This window comes from Corticium candelabrum, chromosome 5 (assembly GCF_963422355.1).
Source record: "Corticium candelabrum chromosome 5, ooCorCand1.1, whole genome shotgun sequence".
Classification (NCBI taxonomy): domain Eukaryota; kingdom Metazoa; phylum Porifera; class Homoscleromorpha; order Homosclerophorida; family Plakinidae; genus Corticium; species Corticium candelabrum.
Window position 1 is genome coordinate 3,024,873 of NC_085089.1, and position 22,159 is coordinate 3,047,031.

Genomic DNA, 22,159 nt, shown 5'->3' on the forward strand with positions numbered 1-22,159 from the left:
CCATCACAAAAGAGTACACCGGTCACAGCTCTACTAGACCATAGCCTAACCTAGCTTACAAGCTCAAGAATTACAGAGGGTTTACTTTACTAAATGTACAGTTTCAACTCAGCACAGACACAAAGTGCCATTCACAATTTCTGTCACTTTCACAAGCATACAAACCATACACTAGGGGTAAGGGGAGTGAGCCTACATAGACTTTTATGGAGGTACTAGACAATGTGAATGATGATGACAATCTTGAAGTAATGAGCCTGAAACATAATGCGCAAAGTGGGTAGCCAATTGCAAAGTTTTTCATCAATATATAAACGTGTTCTTTGACAAGTACAAAACTTTCAGTTCTGTCTAACGACATTAACTGTAGTACACAAGTCACCTCGCAGCCTGTATCGTCACTCCATCAACGTCATAAAGCAACAGAGTGATGCTGTGCGAAACAGTCAATAGCCAAAGAGACAAACAATGGCACAATCTTCTTGTGCACAAAAGAGACAAGCCAGCCAAAGTTGACAAAAATGCCCACAAATTACGTGACAATGTAGAGGTATGCAACTGTGTAACCACACCTAAAAACTTGCTACCAGCTTGTAAAACATCAGACAGCTTCTGGACGTGCTGGAAGACATCAACCTGTCACCGAATTTGCTTGTAGTTTTAGATCTGATGTAACTAGCAGTGGCACCCGGCATTGCTATGCCTGAAAATACAGATGTATGTATGTATACCGTATTGTCGTAAATAAAAGCCAACCTGGAATACCAGCTGATCTCGAATATAAGCAAAAATTGAAGACCTCGTGCTGCATCCAAGCTGGTCGCGTTTAGAAGCCAATCTTTTTGTTCAAGATGCACAGCATGCACACGGGCCCATGCATGTGCTCATGTGTCACGGTGTGCGTGCAGCGTTCAATGACACTGAAACTAATAACGAAAATTCACCTGACACTCTTGAAACTGGCATCTTATCATAGTCATGTATATATATATATATATATATATATATATATATATATATATATATATTAATGAATCTTGCCTTCTCGAGTGGTTCAGGGTTGTCATGTCTATACCTCAGCGTGTTCAAATGGCATCCATATATTAAAGCCTCTCTAAAATATTAGCCTGAATTCCAATTTGGCTTACACAGAAATAAGCACGGCTTTTATTTGCGACAAGACCAATAATAGCCGTGCTTATTTCTGTATAAGCCAAATTGGAATTCAGGCTAATATATAAGAGACATTTCAGAGGTTTGCATTAACGCAACATTTCAGAGACACGCGCTAACGTACATTTGCGGCAAAAAGCAATGGCTGCATGCACTGATGGAAGTGACAAGAACTGCAACGCGAAGTTACAGTTGAGTCCAGTTTTTACGACAGGGCCCCTTCGGTGTGTGGTAAAAACAGCTGTTCATACGTAGTCTGTCGCACACGAACACAACTAAAAGGATAAAGAGGTGAGCAGTATTGGTGTCCGGATCTGTTTCGCTGTCCGGATCTGTTTCGGCGTCCACCGCGCTTCACGACTGCTGTCGATGTCACGTGATGGCGAGAAAACCCTCTTCAGAGTCACGTTAGAAAAGTGTTGCCCACTTGATAAGTATGAGTAAGTTGTGCATAAGTGTTTCAGCTACTGAACCAAACAGCACGCTTTGCAAACTGCGATCTACAGTAGATATTCGAGAATTTGGGGCCCCGATCGAAAAAGTTACAAACGCGTCCGATAGAATTTATCATTTAATCAGTTAAAAGCGTACGTAAGCATATCTCGTTCTGCAAATGCGTCAAATGTCTCAATTTGTCGTTTTGCAAATGCGTCAAATGTCTCAATTTAATTGTTGGTAACCAACAATCAAAGATGTATGCTAATCGCAATTTACTAGCGCATGTGGCCGAAATGTTCCTTTAAGACAGGCTTACTTGACCATAACCACCAAAGGACGCGATAAAATGCAAAATGATGACACAGTAGAAAGAGAGCGTTTTGAGAGGATGATTTTAGCAGTGATTAAAACGTTAGTTAGGTGACATTATAATAGGCAGGTGACATCATAATAGGTAGGTGACGTCATGACCTACAGGCAAACGCCAGCACTGCACGGGGACAGAGCACTGGCCATCACAAGGGCACCAGTTGCTGTTTGAAAGTGAGAAAAGGTCACAGGTTCAAAAAGGAGCAGAGAAGAACAGTTTGTGAGTGGATAGGAAACAAACTTTTGGTGACGTCATCAATATTCAAGATGGCATCACTCAGTGAGCACTGTAGCCTTTTACTATAAGTATGGATAACCTATAGCAAATACTGATCAAAGGTCCCAACTTCATGTAATACTAACCTGACTTATGAACATTTCTATATGCTCCTCAGAGAGAGTTGGGAGGTTTGAAAAACCATACAGACTATTACACACTTTACACTTGTAAAAACAATAAAATTTGTGAACAGCTCCTAAAGATTTATTACGCCTCAATGCACAAGCACAAGTAGTCTGCCGGTGTGTGTTTGTTTGTTTGTGTGTGTGTGTGTGTGTGTGTGTGTGTGTGTGTGTGTGTGTGGTGTGTGTGTGTGTGTGTGTGTGTGTGTGTGTGTGTGTGTGTGTTGCAGATTTGCAAGATAAATCTTTATTTGTGAGTTATGGGTGATTTCTCAGGGTGCATGCATTACCACTGTATCTATTTGCCACAGTGGATTTTAACAACAAAACGGGCTTCTTCGGGTAACGAAGACGTTTTCTTGGATTTAGAAGTGATGTTTTCTTTATGATTTACAAGATAAAGCTTCATTCTTGAGTCATGGGTGAGTTTTTGATGCGCATGCACAGTAGAAGTATACGGATTTTAGCTGCCTGTGTGTTTGTGCTACTGAACATCAAATGTCCAGTTGATTGTACACTAAGGCATCAGCACTCTCAGTGCTTTCATCTACTTACCGTAAATGTCTGATGTTCTATCTTTAGCTTTTCTATTCCTGCTCCATACAACTCCCGCAGCATGCAAGTGATCCGAGTTTTCTTTCCAGCTCCTGATGGTCCATATACTAACATGTGTGGAAAGTCTCCAGCATTCACCTGTTCACAAAAATAACTACAGCAGAGAGCACAGTATCAGAGTCACTATTATAGATGCAACAGTGTACACTATAGAACATCCCACTTTAATTAATGGTTCAACAGTCAGAATGTAGTTGATAAAACCACATATTGTATTACCTGTTCCAATAGTTTAAATCAAAGCCCTAACACATAATTTCCATCAAACCGGGTTTTATCAAATGATCAATCTTATAAAACTCTTAAAATTAACTATAAATGAATATAATCATTACCATTGGTATATCTAATTTAATGTTGATGTCTAAAATGCAGCCAATTCTTTTTCATCGCTTTTTCTCACAACTAAATAGAAACAAATTTCTGCGCAGCTGACCTCTAAGTAACTAGATAATAATGGCATGGATCGTATGTGTGAATGCCATCATGTGAGAGACCATCCCCATAAATACTGGCAAAATCTGTGTAAGTCTGGTAATGTTCTACATTAATCTTCCACAGCCTTGTGCCACCACCAGCAGTTGTTACCTGATTAGATTTCTCTCAGAAAGGTATTTGATCCCAAGGGCTTCAATCTGTTCATTCCGACTCAACTTGAAGTTTAATCACAAGTTACAGTTAATTAATTAATCATAATACATCGTGTACATTTAGCTCAGTAGCTCTTTACAGCATTGATGAATGCAATTGCAAGCAGTTAGAATCTTCCAACATCGTTTTCCATAGCCCTTCAAAGGTGCACTTCCAGAGTTGTACGAATTGAACTAGATTAGAATTGCTAGATGTACATAGAAACAGTAGGAATGGTACAGTACTCTTACAATTGACAGACATGCAGACATATAAACAAAATGTTGTCTCTTAACATGATCAACCATAGCTGTAGGTCGATCCTACTTAAACATTTCTGTAACTCTATATATTTTAAATTGATATCTACAAGTAATTGAGTATTTTCACTTTGAACAAACGAACAGACGAACATATACAAAAGCGAAGCGCGACAGAAAGAAGATAAACAATCCCTGAAACTCTCAGCAACAGACGATACACTAGACACAATCATCTGACCAGCTTACAAGTTTTTTCAGTTGCGCCGCCTGATCTCGATGATAGTCCAATTTTTCTAGCGCTTTCGGACGATGTTTATCAACCCAGAGACTCATAGTTCCAATTCAGTTCGTCTCAAAGCAACCAACAAATGCCAGGTAGCAGCTATACCAACGCCCGAGATGTGTTCTACGTCAGCCTACTCTGTCGCGCGCAACAGCATCCGGGCACCAAACAATACCTCGCTATCCAGCCGCCTTTTTATAGTAATTAGTGTACCAGGTAGTCAATTATGTTCTGAATGGCCCCGATTGGCGCCTCAAGTTCTTGATCTTCGCAGACTTGATTTCGATGCACCAAAATCTTTCTTATCAACAAGAAAGCATTATGTTTGAGGTACTGAAGTACTCACAGTCTGTTGTTGTGTGACTTTAATGTGTTTTGACCTTCACTGAGAGCAATAGTAAAATATTGCCTGTGGTATATATATATATATATATATATATATATATATATATATATATATATATATATATATATATATATATATATATATATTGATGTTTGTAGCACACCAAAAAGTGGGTATTATTGTATTTTCTCTCTGCAAAGAACTTGTCATATAAAGCAATCCTGAGGTAACATGACACCCAAATGATTCTAGATCTTCAATGAATTCCTGGTCATGTTGTCTTTAATTGAGCATCTGGACTTTTGATTCTCATTATGTACTTGTCTGGATGGAGTATTGAGATGATGTAGATGTCAACTGAACATGGAGCATGTCAAACAGTCCTTGAACTGCTATATGATCCCCAGAATCTGTATTCGGCCTCATGAATTAGCAAAACCATCTCAGTTGTTGTTGCAGTTAAGAATAATCTATGGAGCTACCATAGCACTCCTTGCTCACTCAAAACCTTAGTGTCCACATTGCTGGAATCATCACTGACTACAGGAGCTGATCGACACATGTTCTCTTAGCCATCATGTGTGTACAGATGACTCTGCAGCATTCACCAACCGCTCCCTCAGACTTGCTTTACACGGCTGGATACCAATGCCCTCTAGTCTTGTTGCTCCTGCAAAAAAGAGTGTTACTGTCTCTCCATACATCTCTAACTGAAAATCCCTCTTTCCCTGGCATGAAAATTCAAGTGGCTTTATCTGTGTGTACGAATGACAGAATCATGAATTGTCATCCTTAAGTACAATTGTTCTTGGTCTTTCTATTATGAATACTGGCCAAATGCTATAATAAGAAAGATCTCTTTACTAAAGAGCAAACACACAAGCTTGCACTAGACCACATTGATTTGTTATCGATAACATACATTGAACAAGTAAGTTGATTGCTAACTTAGAGTCTAATTATATACTCTTATATCCAGCTTTTTAACATAAAGTGCATGCAGTACTAGCTATACACATACCAACCAGTAAATGTAGGTGCTAGCTCAGGCAAAATACATTCAATAATCAAATTTAACTACGTTGACATTCTCTCCACAATGACTATTCGCTTTCCAGAATCCAAATCTAGTTGAAGGCGGTCAATGTTCCATTTCAAACTGGTTTCTAAATTTCTTGATGCTTCCACTCGAAGTAATCCATTACTCTTAGATCCTTTCACTGGAATAATGAGACGAGCCTCTTTCTCCGATACCAAATTTTCTCTATTTCCCAAGTCCAAATATGTAGGTCTAAGAGGTTTTCCTAGTTCCGATAATGCAGCTGGAGTGTCTTGCAAAATTCGAAGAGATTCTGTGTAGTAGCCTCCTGATGCAAGATTCACTTGAATTGCATTGTAACAGAAGAAAGCTCCGGCTACGGAGGCAACTCCTCCATAAATGGCAATTTTTGTCAACACAGACGACATCCTCGTTACCCGAAAGACAAATTACACCTGCCCATCACATCCGCAATGTAAACTCTGCAGGTCCCGTATCCTTAAGTGGGATACGGGCACCCTCGACGACTTCAACATCCCGGATTATTGCAGTATGATACGTACATGGGTCTTTTGCACGGCTGGTGGACTGTTTAGTGTATGTTGGGCTAATCTCCTGGCACGAAGACCCGTGTTGTGGAGTAAGATATTAGTTAAAATTAAAGGTGGGGTTCTAGAAATGACTTTGTGTTTAGAGCTCCACAGAATCGTCACCGGAGGAGCTATTGGCGCCGTAGCAGGGTATTACATGCACAGATACGAAGAACAAGCTGAGGAGCGTTACAAGCACATGATTGAAAGAGGACAGAAACTTCCTAAGTGGATGCTTCAAGGATACCAGCCAAACGAGGGTGAGTTACACAGTTTCAGATATGGTCGTTGATGAGAAAATCTTATTGCTGATTGCTGTGCAGAAGACTGACAGAGAAACCGAAGAACTGCTTGTGTGCTGTGTTATTTCAGCCGCAGTTGAAGTTGCTAGAGACATCTAGACATTGATTATATGTATAATAATTGTAGTATAGCTTCATAGACTTTCTACGCTGTCTTCGTGCCAGCGTAGTAAGTACCAGACGTATAGTTTGGATTCGACTATAACTACACATATGATGGATGAGCTGTCCGTTTTGACAGATGTTTGAACAGTTCAATGCGTTGAGCTGAAAATGTGGTCTCGCAAATGTATTTGTTAATTGCTTGTTGATTTTCTGTCTCCCTGAGTTGACTCTTTAGTACGAAACCAAATTTTTTCAGGTTTTGCGATTACTGTTTTGCACAAGGATCTCCAAGATATTCAGTCACTAGCAGCTTTTCGATTGCTGTGGGTTGTATGGCAAGACAAGTTTGAATTTTGTCTTTGAACCTCTTCTTCTGACTACCTTGCAAACGCAACCCTTGTGTTTCATTTGGCACCTGAAAAGTTTCAGTCTTCTAGTTGAAGGTTTGGAATGAAAGTGGTTGTGAAGTGCGATCTAGGAGCTTCGACACATTTGCTACCTTCCATATGTCTCCCCTTCTTAACTGTAACACACTACTTTGTTATATTGGTCAAATATAGCAAAATGCCAACAGGATTCTATTGCTTGCCAATTTGCTCAGCAACAACATAGTGACTGAAGGTAACAGAAGCCTGTAATCTGACTAAATGAATCTGGTTGCATGATTTCTAGTTAGACCACCAAACTACAATTCACCATGCAGAGTTACCATCTAATTTCTGCCAAGTTGAAGAGGCATATAATCATGTTTGCTCCACCATGACCATTCAAGATAGCTCACAAAAATTGCTGTGTTGCAAACTTGAGGCTTTAACGTATTTTTCGGATCTAATAATAAACGAAGAGTCAGAAGACTAGGTACACCTAAGAAAACAAAGCAGTCTATGTAGAGACAACCCTGCTTCTTGTTTGTTTTAGCTAGAATAACTATTTGGGTCTGAGGATATTGTGCATATAGCCATGTCTAAACTGTTTCAACGGTTAAGACTTCATTGTAAACCACATGCAAGTATTAAAAATAATATAATTGGTTATGAATGCTTCACCAGTTTGAATGTATTTCTGCTACAGCCTCTAGTACTTGCAGAGTGTCTACTGTGAGTGAAAACCAATTTACTATGAATAGTTGTGCAGTTGCCAGCAGTGATGATGATGCCAGGGCTTTCAGTTTATCTAATGACAGTCGAATGATTCCATCTAGATGCCATCCCAGCAGGTCTGGAACCAGTTGGATATGCTTCCCGGCCACAAGCTGTGTCATCTTTGTTGACATAGACAGCATGCAAACTTTTGGGGAAGAAAGAAATAGATATAAGCTACCTTATATGTGCTCTTCTAGTGGCACCAAGAGCTTATAATGATGGGTACTATATAACAATTACAAATTTCTTAACAAAAAATCTTCCCTCATAGAATGAATCAGTAAACATATCCCAATACATTCGTTCAAAGTCCAGTCCCATATTCACATTCATAGTATTTTCTCTATCCGTCATTGTCCAACTACTGACACCACAGCATCTATTCAAATGCAACAGTATGATGTCTTGCTACATAATAAAAATATGATGATGAAGAACCTATTGGTCCAAACACCAATGTAATCCCAACACTCATCTCTGTTATATAAATTTGATTACCTGCATCATAACGCATACTGCTACTACTTGTACTAGCATCATCAATATCACTGCTTGATGCTTGAAACAGCTGCTTTGTCGAGAAAACATGAAGATGTTGAATATCAGTGTTTTGTGACTCAAATGAAACCACCCACGTTGAAGGTTGAAGTCTAAAAAAGAAATTCTACAGCAAGTGTTTTCCCATGAGACAGCAACAGTTGCAAACCTTAGGCACAGTGTCCTCAGCTGCGGTGGCACCGAGACAACAGGCATAGAGAAAACAGGAGAGGAACTGGCAGGATGTTCTTCGTAGTAACTCAAGACAGGTCTGAAAGTGTCATAGACTGCTGCTATATCAAATAGACTACTTTAAGATATCCATTTTAACCTTAAGAACGCCCTTTGGAAATCTATTGGTGGTGCCATGTATAACTTGACTACTGAGATGACTTCCATTGCACAGTGTAGTGACTCAAGTTTGGAGAATTGCTCTTGCACTGAAGTGCTGTCATCAATAAAGTATCTCTGAACATAAGTATTAATTGCTCACTGTTGATGTGAATTAATTCAATATCCTGTTTATGCCTCTACAGTACTGTACACTCATTTTTGTCTACTGCTTTTGAAATTGGCATATCTCACAATCATTCTTGACAAACTGTTAAACGTCAGTGACAGCAGTAACATCTAACTCACTGATGGTATTAGAGATATTCAACAGAAAATAACAACACAACAAAGCACCATCATACCAATTTGTCTATAAGAGCAACTAATAACTAAACTAATAATTCCTTTAATTACTTAATTATTAATAGAAGCACAAAAGGCTCCAGGCCTAGTCTGTCTACCATGGCTTTGTCAAGGTTTAACATTAACTAATTTGTTACAAACTGCACGTATAGAATGATACCAGATGATGAAATGTTGTTAACTCTTCACCTGCCAACGCACATGCAATCACTGTTTGAACAGAATAACAAAGTTATTTCTCAACTCACCAAGAAAAAATGCCTCATAGTCTCTTTTGAGCTTGTTTATTCCAATTTCCACACAACTTGTAAGAATGTTTTTTACTGTAAACCTAATTTGCAATGGCAATACAGTAATGGCATGTGAATACCAACTTCAAGTACCATAATAGTCACGATAATCGTTATTACCAAGAACGAAGCTTGCTAGCAGTAGTTCCTCCTTCATCAACCTGCAATGTATTAGCAATTTATTACTGCACAAATAGAAAACTCACTGTAGCAAGTGATACACAACAGAAGGTTCATACTGTCAGAAAGTACAACCCCAATGTTAATTAACCACAGAGAAACAGCATTGACTAGACGTAGACAACTTCAAGTATTCAAACAGAGCTGTCTTGACTGCTACTGTAACAAGTAAACAAGCATCAAATAATCACCTGGCCACGAAGTGACAGGCATTCTCTGAGAATTGTTGCTGTTGAAGTCTTGTTGTGTTGGGAAATCTGTTACATACATCATATCTTAACTATTAGGTAAGCAGAAGCCAGTAAATTACGCACATATGGTTGAAACAATCCTTGAACTATACCAGTAAAAACAGCAGAATAAAGTGACTTGAGATAGGACAGACTCTTTACATCTGCAAATCATGCAAACTAGCACTCACAGGTTTAATCAAGACACACCTCACTTGACTATTAACCTTTGATTGCCTTCCATAGTCTTTCTGTATAGTCCATGTCTAAGCGCTCAGGCATTATTAGGTATGCCACGGGACTGATTCCTTGATTTGGCAATCCCTGCAGACAGTTTAAAGCTGACAGTCTATTGAAACTTGAGTGTTACTCTTACATTCTCTGCTCCATTTCTCTCTCCTCCATCAGCAATGCTCTGTGTTTCTGGTAAGTTAAGCAACATAATGAAGATTAATTAATTAAGAACATCGTGCTACAAAATTTATCCTTCCTGTGTCCACTTGCCTTGTGCTAGTTCTTGGACAACATCTAATGCCGATTTTAAACCATCTTGCTCTGACTCTCCCCAATTGTTTGGATCAGCACAGGCTTGGAGAAACACCTAAATTTAATAATTTGCATTGGATTGGGTTCTTCCAGAACAGCTTGTAAAAGCTGAAAGATCATTACAAGAGTCCAATCAAATGTGTCCTACTAGGTAAGCAACAGTTGTACAACAAGCGAAATAACGCCCCAACTCTCTCAGTATTAGTAAATGGTAGTGTTGAGACGTCTGACAATAGTAACGATCATTGGTGTTTGCATGTAAAAATGTATATCTTTCAATTAAGCGTTGCAGTAGTACTATGTTTCTGCCCTAAACATTGGCTAAAAGTACAACACCTAGTTCTCCACAATATGGCTAAATCTGAGTACTGTACCCATGTCTGAGCAGTTTGTTTATGACATTTGACATTGAAAATACATTTTTGATGAACAGAATGTCAAAAAGTAAGCAAACAAACAGATAGATAGATACAAAGACAGACATGCAGACAGAGAAACTACAAACAAATTTGACTCTAAGTTAAAACTATCAAGTACATGTATGATGGTACAGTCAGACCTCGTTATTCGGACATCTGATAATCCGACACCCTCACTTTCTGACGAATGTACACACAAAATCAATTTACATGGGTCTCTGTGTTTGTTATCAATAACCCGACAATCGGGTCTTAGTCGACAAAAATTAAAGTCCAACACGTACCTTCACTGCTAAAAGCTCTTGATAAATATGAGCTAGTGGTGATCGATAATCTCCAGGTACAACTTTGACATTCTAGTGTTAAATATACATTTGTCACTTTGTAATGCTACACGTCAAAATAAAAAACTCACAATCGCACAAAGAGAATCGACAGAAGGTTCACAAAGAATGGATGAAACATCTTTCCACACCCACTCAACTGACAATCTACATGAGCTCTTCTCATCCTCACTCACAGAGGAACTACACAAAAGAACAAATACACTCAACTAATAACATTAAATCTACAACATAGCAAATACAGTAGTGTGTCATCACCAGTTTGTTGATTATCATCCAAATTAAGAATATCGTATTTAGCATAGGCTTTGCTACACACCTGCAACTAGAACAAGAACAATTAATAATACATGTTTTTCAATAGTGGCATAACTGTCATGTTTAATTACGAATAAACATAAGGTCATCAATGGTTCAATTAACTATTTCTCCTCTTGGATCAGACAGCGAAGTTGTCATCTCCATAAAATCATTTGTTCTTAGTTGATTTTGTTGACCGTTTTAATAGCTGACGTGGCAGTGACGCCTCAATAATGCTTGAGGCATTTAGTACATCTTACCTACTGATAACGCCACTGATGTCTATGGTTAACTTTTGCCATTTGAAAACAATAAAATTTACCACCTTAGTAATATCATGCTCACAAGCATACTGCATTATTTAGAACTGGTTTCAAGATCATAGAACTTGTATAAGCTTCACTTCTTCTTTGGTGATGTTTGTCAGTTATGTGCATTTCACTTGGTTTCTGATTATTATCTTACATTTCAAACAGATGCCGTGTGGCAAAAGCGGCAAGCTTTTTTCCAAATAAGTGGCATCCTGTTTCCCATGTGTCAGCCTTGCTTTCAGATTTTTGCCAATAGTGCAAAAAATGTTGTCAAAAAAATTGTAATTGCACTGTTTGCAGTAATCTATAAACACATGGCCTCTACATGCTCAAATCTCCTGAGATCAAGTGGATCAAGAACTTTAAGCAAGTGGTATGTCCCCTCCACCTAATAATTCACTCTGAACAGCTGCCACTCAACCTAAAACTTTTATAATCAGATGTTGAACAGTGCCCTCCCAAATATGCATAATGTTACTTATGAATATTCCTGTCACCTGCATGTTTAGGACACTGATGATATCAAACTATTGCATAGATTCTAGTACAATGACAGTTGTGAATTCGAGCATTTTCATTCGACTAGGTTGTAGTTCCAAGACATTAGCTACAACTGTTCTATCGCATGATTCACATGCTTTGAATTGATATGGAAACCAGCCTAATGTCCAGTTGTATTGCTTACCCTAATTAAATGTAACAATGAAAAGACATACTGATAAACCACAGAAGAGACAGCTGCAACACTTAAAATTCTACAACAATCCTATAATCATACCCTCAACCCAGTGTTTCCATCCACACTTTTTTTGGATAAAAACTTGGAAATCAAAATGCTGACTTTGACAAGTTTATTCAACTAAATAAACGTTCAATACAAAAGGTGCAATAAATCAAATAAGATATTTCTAAATATACAAAATAAAAATTAAGAAACAGCAAAGCTCATGAATACACTACCTAGTACCGGCCACTAACATTACCCGCACCGGTGTTGTGTGATGCACACGATACGATGCAGCTTCACAAAGCTCGTCGTACAACTTTTTCAAAGACCATTCGTTAGCCGAAACATGGCCTGTAATAGTTGGAATCAATTAACAAACAACTTAACACTCATGCGTTACGTAATACAAATACCTGTAAATATGACTTCGTCAAAGTCAATTTGCCCACAATTAACTAGAAGACATCCATTGACATCACACTAATACCTAATTTTCAGTAAGAGTTAGACTGCTCGTGCACATAATTACCAAAAGCACTAAGAGCAACAGTATTTGTAGGTAATGCACCATCACATAACACGGTAACTCTTTCCTTTTCATCCACCTGCCCAGCAGAAACAGCTTGAATATATTCTGACAATATCACTCTACGACACAAAGCTGACCAATGCAACCATACATGTGTAGCATAAAAGCATGAGTCAGAGAGAAGTGACAATGCTACCTTGCTTCGCTGATAGCAACAGGAATCAGGTTTGAAGGCATGGCCATCTTCTTCTCATGTTGATAAAACAATGGCTGAAATTAATTACACAAGAAGTCAGCTAGCAAAAACTAATATAGCTACTACTTTCAGTCGCTCATGAAGAAACATACAGGTGTAAACAATATAATAACACTGCCAAACAAACAACTGTACACAGACCAATTTTGTTATTAAATTCAATATTGCTGATAGACTACAAGATTTACGCCTAATCTCATTATTATGTGTCATGCTCAACCAGATTAGTCTGGTTCATACAGTCCAGCCTCACAATGAAAAACTGATTCGTTGACTCAATATGTTGTAGCCCTCAACTTCCTTCCCCAATGCACAGACTCTGAGAGCATACAGCCAGTCAACATCTGCCACAGGAGAGTGGACACCATGCATAGAGAGAAGTTTCCTGATCCACTGATCAAGCTGCTGCAGGTTCGTGGTCCTCCAATGAATGACATCAAAACTGTAAGTGAAAACCGGTAGTGTAAACCCATTGATGGCAAAAATCTTGTTCCAACTGTACAATTCAATCCAGAAAACCATTTTCACTACATGAAAGTACTCACAATAGAGCGCCTCCCACATACAGCTGTGCTGGATACCGTTACTCTCATCCACACTCAAATACTTGTAGACTTGAGCCGGTTCCAGACAGTTGCCAGTGTCCAATTTTCACCCCAAAATTGTGACCAGAAAGATTTGCCATTGACAAAGCGTGCAACAGCACACTAAGTGTGCAGACCAAATTTAATCTGACTGTCAGTAGAACAAGTACGAACCGTTTGCAACAACCCTTTCAGCTGATTGGGGTTTCGGCCATACAGCTTCAGATCATCCTTGTATTAATAGCAGATAACTGACAAGATAACGTTTGGCAGTCTCACCACACCCAGAGCTTATCCAACAGCCGTAACCAGTTCTCTGTAAATCCATTTTGATAAAATCAATAGACATACAGAACAGATGAGGAGATAGTGAATCACCTTGGAAAATACCTCGCTTCATCTACACAAGCCTCATTTGATGGAACTGTTCTTGTAGAAAAGCATCACCAATGTCTTCCAACTCTTCATCACATGTGACAAAACCTGCATAAGACTGGACTGATCTTAGGCATCTTATGCAGCTGAAAACAACCAGCTGTGTGGCATGCTGTCGTAAGCTTTGTGGTAACAGGGCTCGAAAAATAGGTCATCGAGTCGTCATTTGATGAGTTAAATTTTACAACTGACGACTAGCGTTCTAGTCTAGGTCATCAAACGACTAGAACAGACCAAGGCTAGTTGGTAATGGCTTTCTCGGTATGCAGGCGGATAGCTGTACTGTACTGAAACATGCACCGCTTTGACGCTCACATTGGGACATTTGTCGTACAACGACATGTACGCATAGTACGTGTGCTCTACCAGCAGCAAAACTGATCATATCCCGGGTAATGAAACTGGGACTGCAAGAGCCATCTCAGGATTCTGACAAAGTAAAGGCATGAAGTTCGTGACCAGGGAGCAGGTGATGAAGTGGACACAATGGTAAATCCTGTAGATCAAAATAGGTATGATTTTAGTAGCAAGAAACGGACTTCTGCAATGTGATATTGTGGAAGTCTGGTTGAAACCCCGCCTTGTTTGACAAAGTGGTATGCATTTAATCACTAATTCAATTAGCTATCACTATTGTCTCCCTAGTCGTATCCATTGGCTCAGCGGTAATGTGTGTGTTGGATACTTTCGGTTGAATGCCATTGTGGAAATACTGCGCTGTATGCTTGCACTGCACTGAATTTTAGAAGATCGTACAAAATGGCGGCATACCACTAACACCATGATTGATATCAACATGACATCCTAGACTAAAATTTTGAAGACACAAAATTTTTGGAAACTTGTCAAATGACAACAACTAGTTGGACCAATTTTTTTCGAGCCCTGGTGGTAGTTCACCCAAGCCATGTTCATGTTCTTGTGCCTGGTCTTACAGTCTTCGATCAGTAAGCAGTTTCTTAATCAACAGCTGATCCTTGCACTGCAAACAACCCTTCTGCTCCGATGCCACGAGGTTTCCCTGAACCAAATGCTCCTGCAATACTCTATGTGACGACTAAAATGAAGGTCTTATACACACGTGATAAGCTGATAGTTTTTGGCCTGGTCAGTCTTGTCATCCTTAGTGATCAGGGTGGTTGTCCGCTAAGATAACAAGTCAGGCACATGGCTGGGTCCTGAAAACAGGAGGCTGTAGTTACGATTCAAATCGTCATGAAGACACAATGACATGATAGACTTGACCCAGAAACAATAAACCTAATCTGGTCCAGAGTACTCCCAGTTCCCCATCCTCTTGAGACACAACGTGACCTCACTGCCTGAGATTGGTGGCCACTGCTGCTCACGGTAGGTCTCATCATGAATTTGATGCCACAGCCAGAAGGCAGACTGATTATGAGGCATATCAGTCTCTAGGATATCCTCCAATAAATACTGCTCAATCTCTGACTTGGATGGTGGGAAAGTGGTCTCAATAATCTGCTTACTCACATTCCTGTACAAACCATTGTGGCCCAGTCTCTTACAATTCTTCTCCAGCCTCATAACCCGCTTGACCTTTAACTGTAGTGCCATTTTCAGCTGATATATAGTGACAAAACAATGTCTCCAAACAAGAAATGCTCCTAATAATGAGTAGTTAGAGCTAATGCAACAAACAAATGCTCAATGAGCCCCTCCCAACTTCCCACAACAGAGATATCGCCTGTCAAAGTGCCAGAATCTCCATATATATCCACTGTTAGTTTCCATGTTGGTGTTTAATTAAGAGTTGGTTGACTTTATTTAAGTTGGTTGACTTTATTTAATTAAGAGTTGCCATCTTTAAAAACTGTATGGCTTTTGGTCATTAGTAAGCAGCAGTGTTAGGTGGCAGGTAACACATCTGGTTCAGGTACCCAGCTAAGCTGTAAATTCAATCTTCATCTAACGTCAACTTGCTACGTGCTTGTTCTCGTTTTACTAACTTTCCTCACTATTGTGCTAGACTGTGTTTAGCGCACGTGGAAAATAATCACACATGCAATAGAAAATTAATAATGAACGAAATGTGATGCATCTTACTTTAATTCCTTATTATCTCAGTACTGTAGTTGGAATTAGCCAATTATTAATTAGTGAAACAGCATACAGTACCACAGTTCCATGAAGGACCGGTCTTTCCACATTCAACTGACTTCCGCTGCCAAGGCCTAGGCAAACGTTCTCATCCTGGACAATGCTGTCGTGGAACATACCCTTGTCCTTTTCCGACTTTTTCTGCAGACGAAACGGTAATTCAATGCAATGTTGCAACTACCACTCACCCACTATAAGACCTTGGACATTTCTTCGATTGCTGACTGACTGTCATCCGATAATTGTTTGTCCTCGTTTTCATCCTCCTTTCCACTTACTAGATAGCCGCTAGGTTCACTAAAAAACTGATTTAGCGAGGCACATACGGCGGCATGAGATGATGTTTCGTGAGCCGTGTACTTCTGCTACAGTTAGAATTAATTAGTTGTCTGTAGACTAATACCCGGCGCAAAGCGAACAAGGTAAGTCTACACTCACCTGGACGGAAATCCTATCAATACAACATTTACAATACAATCACAAGACGTATCCAAGCAGGAAATTACTGTTCAAGAAAAGACTGAAACTTCGTAAAACCCGCCATCAATAATCCGGGTGCGTAAGAGCATCGGGCGGTATCGAATACGGGACCTACAATACTAAATACGGGACTTGCGTACTAAATACCACTAGATTTTGTAGTGTCAGTCGAATTATGTTGGTTTGAAAACAACTGGAAACTGTCATTAACTAAGTTTTTGGTGCCATCCTTTTGAATCAGATTGAATCTCATTTTTGGTAGATAGCTGGCAAGCAATCCTAGAACCATTTACAGGTCATCAAACAAAGGAAGTGACTTACCAACGAAGCAAAGAAGTCGATTGTGACATTAATTGCAGATGGATTATGCGCCCGTGGCCAAGTGACCGTTGCCCACGAACCTAGTAATAAAGCAGAAAATACTTCCCATCAATGGGCAAAGTTAGATAATGGTAAAGTAGGATCGGTGAACGAGTCGCAAACGTACTTCAAGGATGAATCGATTGCAAGCAAAGAACAACTCGCTTGTCACAGCGAAACTACGGATCAAACGACACAGCAGAAACCAACATTTCAGAACTCAACATTTAAGAATATCACTCCAGAAAACTACATGTCACAACTCAGCACTGAAACACTGGAAGAAGATAACAAGAAGGAGAGGAACATGTCAGATGATGGACAACAATTAACTTGCATGTATAAGAAAGAATGAAGCGCTTTGTACAAAACGTTTGACGTATTCGTCACGTTTTGTGTCCTTGTCTGTACAACAATTCAAAGATTGTGTAACTTTTCAAAGATCATTGTCAGTCACTATACTTCTCAAATATTGCTCATCAGAAACTTCAAGCGCAATAACAATAATAAATATACCCGGGGTATATATTTGCATTGCACACAGGATTAATACATAAACTCTGCCTGTTTTAGAAAGTAGACTGAAGATGGTCACGTTACCATGCCATTTGTATCTCTATATCTACAATAACATTATATAAGAAATTAAGGTGGACAAATAAAACTAATCCTAGATATTACCTACAAAGTCAAACATCTTCAGAAGGAAATGTCCCATTTGTAGATAAAACTTGCCGAACATTAATATTAATTCTAGAATTGTGCATGTAATCAATCAAAAGCTGTGAATCTTGTCCTACTCCCTGCCAACCAGATGGAGAGCAGTGCAACAACAAAGAGTCAACGCCATCACTGCAAGACAGTGAACAACCAGGCAATGCAAGACCTGAACAACACAAAGTCAGCAACTTGAAAACAACATCAATTGTTACAAAACCCTTACTATCACCAGCTGATGGCCCATAACTACAATTAACGTTTCTCATTATTCTAGGCACCGCATGGTAGCAAAGTCGACTTGCACCAGACATAACCATTATATCTCCACTTCTTACTCGGATTGCCACAGGCTTAGTAAAAAGACTTTCTCCTCCAAGCAGAAAGATTGCCTCCTGCCCAAAACTTCAGAAACAACACTATCAAAACGCAGCTAAAATATACAAGAATATTCTAGTAAACCTGAATGAGAGCAGAGGAGCAGACAAGTCAAACTCTGAATGGTCAGTGTGCCCACCTATAGCAGAGTCCATGTGATAAAAATTCACAATAGCTGCTTCTGGTCTAAAGCTGCAATTACCATAACATTATTATTATTAGTCACAATTGGCAGAAACACTATTTGGTAAATTTGTAAATGCATTACATTCTATAATCAATTATTTCCATAATCACAAGTATTGCAGCAATAGATAGTTGGCTAAAGTCAAAGTTTCAAAAGTGGGGCAGCCATGGCTGCAGTGGCCGCTGCAGCTCTGTTGGCCCTGTACAGTCCAGGCAGCGAGTCAGTCAAACATGTACATGTACATAAAATAATGGTCTCATGCACATCATGATCAGGTATTACATACAACCTTACTCTAAGAATCCCACAGTTTCGGCAACAAAATGCGACAATCCAGCCAAGTCATCTGGAAATTCTGACTTTATGTCCTTGTGATATACCTAACACTTTTTACCGTAAATCTCATAATCTTTGATAAAACAAACATTCAATGTCATTAACCTTCTTGTCCCAGTCATAATGATATCCAAGAGTAACCCAGTGTAGTTTCATGAGAGGTGAGTCACTTAGCAATGAGCCACTTTCCCTGTACAAAGAAACACATTATTCTGGTATCACACAGCTCTTGGTGACTAGTAGTTTATATAAACTATATATGACCTGACAGAACCATGTAATTCAACAGTTATATCAGAACAACTGCAACATCGTCAATCAGCTAGTACATACGTGTCGAATAAAATTCACTAACTACTACATGAATTAATCAGTTACCAAATACAAAATAAACTATCGACAAAGTCCAGTGATAGAAAAAAATTACTGCAAAATGAAAATATCTAACTAACATATGATGTTAACCATTCCTGCTGCTATGGTCCTGTAATTGGTATATTGACATTGCATTAGTTATTGCAGGTACAAAGTTAGATCTCTGTAAAAACAGTAGTAAAAACGCCCTGCTTCAGGTCTAATATTGATCCCTTTCTAATTTTGTATGAATGCTGTTAATAAATCTTAAATCCAATTTACTAACTATATGTGCTACCCTAGCTGCCTTCACTGTCTTGGAAACAAATTAGAAACAAAGCGTCTCAAAAATCACACATGGCTACAACACAGCAAAATACTAACATAGAAATGTCTGTATAAATGTCGAAAAATGTTGAAATAAAAGCACGCGTGCAAGATAATAATACCATACCTACCATATAACACTGACACACTAGAAACCCTGAAAATGTTGTGAATACTTTGATTTTACATAAATATACCTACAACACCAATTATAAAGATAAATTCACAACGATAAAAAGGTTCAAAGCACCAATAAAGACTGCAAGTAAATTTACTTTATAGATCGATGAACATCCCAAAAGCTTTGCTTTGAGCGGCTGACGTGTGCATCAAGATTGCAAACATTAGGCAAGCAGGGGTAGTCTAAGACACATCGCTGACACCAATAATACTGACTGCCATCAGAGAAAGGATTAACAATGTACAAAAATCCTACAACAAAAACCACTGAATTGCAGGTCTTAGAATCTAACTAAACACACAAATGTTCAAACGTTGCCAAAGCCAAACAAACTGCCTATATGGGACTTTAATGTTTCCATTTCTTGTTGTCACCTTCCATATAAGTCCTCTCTTCGAGCTAATTGATTTCATCAATTGTAAATTGTTCTATGAGTAACTGAGGACATGTAGTTTATAACCTATGCCTACACTGAGACATTTGATTCAATTATGTTTAGTAGCAAATTCACAGTTTGAGTAGCTCAGCAATATGCTGTTGCACTTATATTGTTATCATTAAGCCATACAAACTACATATATAGTTTTGCGTCAGCTAGCCTCTTCCTGAATTTAGGTGCGGGCGGGCGGTACACATGTACGTGGTATCTGTTTAGTATTAACACATTCTTCTACTCATGATTTAATATTAACACGTTATTGTAGTCAGTAGGTTTCACAGGCTCAAAGCTTTAATATGTATAAAGTGACTACACACTATAACTCACATCAGAACCATGGTTGGCAGCTGCCGAGTGAATGCATAAGATAGACATGTAACAATATGTGGCACATGTGTACGTGTCTAGGTTTGCGAGTGATGTGGACACTGATGCAAAACCAGATATGTAGTTTGTATGGCCTTAGGTAGTACTAAAAAAGTCTACATAATAGGTTGAACTCCAAAGCTAAATTCCTTGTTTTCGTTGCACTAAAAGCAATGTGTGAGCCTGAATCTAACCATTCCTAGAATACACAAACAACCTGCGCCAATTCCCAGAGCGTTTTAGCATTTTAATACGTAAACTTCTAGTCAATTAAATTACATTTTATAAGTATAGAGTCAAAGGTTAGCAAATCCCTTTCAAGCTGGCTACGCACCCAGTCTCTATATAATTTGTAAGCATACTAATTAGTTCATATAATTATAAATCCAAGTATCCAAACATCATTTTCTGTTCACAGAATAGTCAAACTGTCATACATAACAAAAATGACTCTACACAAATTGTCAATACATACCGGGATTTGAAGAGATTTGGTAAATCTGCCAAGTCTCCGGACTCTTCAATCCAAAACAGGCCGCTCGAGATCTTGAATCAGTTTCACTATCGACTGATTTCCGTTGCGAGGAGACTTCAAAAGTTTTCTTCCATTTCTCAATCTAAAGCAACAACTGCTCTAGCTAATCAATTGCAATAGCCTTAGCGCAAATTCTCAAACAAATATACCAAACTGTATTGATGAGGTAGAGAGAAATCTATTACATCAGTTAGATCGAACTGACTTTTCTTCGCTCTAAATCGTTTGTACTGCAATTTGAACTCGTTTGTGGCCATCTCGGGTGTTTTTGAGGCCATCTCTGGTATCAGTCTTTGCGCCTGCGCAGAAACGATGGCTTACAGGTTGTACGTAAGTAGACTTCCTTGGACTGTGTGTCGAGGTGAGCTGTGTGTTAGCGTTTTGGAATATGTTGCAGTACGTGTGTGTGTGTGTGTGTGTGTGTGTGTGTGTGTGTGTGTGTGTGTGTGTGTGTGTGTGTGTGTGTGTGTGTGTGTGTGTGTGTGTGTGTGTGTGTGTGTGTGTGTATGTGTGTGTGTGTGTGTGTGTGTGTGTTGTCTGTCTGTCTGTCTGTCTGTCTGTCTGTCTGTCTGTCTGTCTGTCTGTCTGTCTGTCTGTCTGTCTGTGTCTGTCTGTGTGTGTGTGTGTGTGTGTGTGTGTGTGTGTGTGTGTGTGTGTGTGTGTGTGTGTGTGTGTGTGTGTCTGTGTCTGTGTCTGTGTCAGTGTGTCTGTGTCTGTGTCTGTGTCTGTGTCTGTGTCTGTGTGTCTGTGTCTGTGTTCTGTGTGTGTGTGTGTGTGTGTGTGTGTGTGTGTGTGTGTGTGTGTGTGTGTGTGTGTGTGTGTGTGTGTGTGTGTGTGTGTGTGTGTGTGTGTGTCATCTGTCTGTCTGTCTGTCTGTCTGTGTGTCGTCTGTCTGTCTGTCTGTCGTCTGTCTGTCTGTGTCTGTGTCTGTGTCTGTGTGTGTCTGTGTCTGTGTCTGTGTCTGTGTCTGTGTCTGTGTCTGTGTCTGTGTCTGTGTCTGTGTCTGTGTGTCTGTGTCTGTGTGTCTGTGTCTGTGTGTGTGTGTGTGTGTGTGTGTGTGTGTGTGTGTGTGTGTGTGTGTGTGTGTGTGTGTGTGTCATCTGTCTGTCTGTCTGTCTGTCTGTGTGTCGTCTGTCTGTCTGTCTGTCGTCTGTCTGTCTGTGTCTGTGTCTGTGTCTGTGTGTGTCTGTGTCTGTGTCTGTGTCTGTGTCTGTGTCTGTGTCTGTGTCTGTGTCTGTGTCTGTGTCTGTGTCTGTGTCTGTGTCTGTGTGTCTGTGTCTGTGTGTCTGTGTCTGTG

The 22,159-nt window shown here is 39.3% G+C and overlaps 4 protein-coding genes across 5 annotated transcripts in view; all 4 read right to left on the reverse strand.

Annotated features, from left to right (window-relative positions):
* The window catches only part of LOC134180087 (replication factor C subunit 3-like), a 7,768-nt gene extending 3,443 nt beyond the window's left edge, over window positions 1-4,325 (reverse strand). Inside the window, exons 1-2 of the mRNA XM_062647166.1 lie at window positions 4,137-4,325; window positions 2,938-3,075 (exon numbers count right to left, since the gene is read on the reverse strand). Coding sequence (XP_062503150.1) covers window positions 2,938-3,075; window positions 4,137-4,223 — 225 coding nt within the window. The 5' untranslated portion in view covers window positions 4,224-4,325. The remainder of the gene's footprint in view (window positions 1-2,937; window positions 3,076-4,136) is intronic.
* A 1,065-nt stretch (window positions 4,326-5,390) lies between these two features.
* On the reverse strand, window positions 5,391-6,044 carry LOC134180239 (cytochrome c oxidase assembly factor 1 homolog). Its single transcript, XM_062647343.1, has one exon. It carries the CDS (start codon window positions 5,984-5,986, stop codon window positions 5,597-5,599), a length of 390 nt encoding a protein of 129 aa, XP_062503327.1. The 5' UTR covers window positions 5,987-6,044; the 3' UTR covers window positions 5,391-5,596.
* Window positions 6,045-7,200: 1,156 nt separating this feature from the next.
* LOC134179899 (protein zwilch homolog) lies at window positions 7,201-16,762 on the reverse strand. 2 transcript variants are annotated; one of them, XM_062646917.1, is made up of 23 exons: window positions 16,709-16,762; window positions 16,641-16,653; window positions 16,403-16,567; window positions 16,221-16,343; window positions 13,003-13,076; window positions 12,807-12,925; window positions 12,691-12,732; window positions 12,540-12,628; window positions 11,182-11,264; window positions 11,011-11,122; window positions 10,880-10,951; window positions 10,135-10,231; window positions 10,007-10,053; window positions 9,858-9,954; window positions 9,715-9,794; window positions 9,592-9,657; window positions 9,341-9,381; window positions 9,179-9,261; window positions 9,091-9,119; window positions 8,566-8,702; window positions 8,404-8,505; window positions 8,196-8,347; window positions 7,201-7,383 (listed from the first exon to the last, which is right to left on the reverse strand). In XM_062646917.1, exons 1-23 carry the CDS (start codon window positions 16,744-16,746, stop codon window positions 7,268-7,270), a joined length of 1,977 nt encoding a protein of 658 aa, XP_062502901.1. In that variant the 5' UTR covers window positions 16,747-16,762; the 3' UTR covers window positions 7,201-7,267. The 2 variants fall into 2 exon arrangements, with proteins under 2 accessions (XP_062502901.1, XP_062502902.1); XM_062646918.1 differs by lacking the exon at window positions 7,201-7,383 and adding an exon at window positions 7,921-8,135.
* A 776-nt stretch (window positions 16,763-17,538) lies between these two features.
* LOC134180128 (nucleic acid dioxygenase ALKBH1-like) lies at window positions 17,539-21,148 on the reverse strand. The gene is made up of 8 exons (XM_062647216.1): window positions 21,012-21,148; window positions 20,803-20,944; window positions 19,617-19,773; window positions 18,766-18,850; window positions 18,619-18,704; window positions 18,222-18,329; window positions 17,986-18,164; window positions 17,539-17,928 (listed from the first exon to the last, which is right to left on the reverse strand). Exons 1-8 carry the CDS (start codon window positions 21,138-21,140, stop codon window positions 17,732-17,734), a joined length of 1,083 nt encoding a protein of 360 aa, XP_062503200.1. The 5' UTR covers window positions 21,141-21,148; the 3' UTR covers window positions 17,539-17,731.
* Between the last annotated feature and the right edge of the window lie 1,011 nt (window positions 21,149-22,159).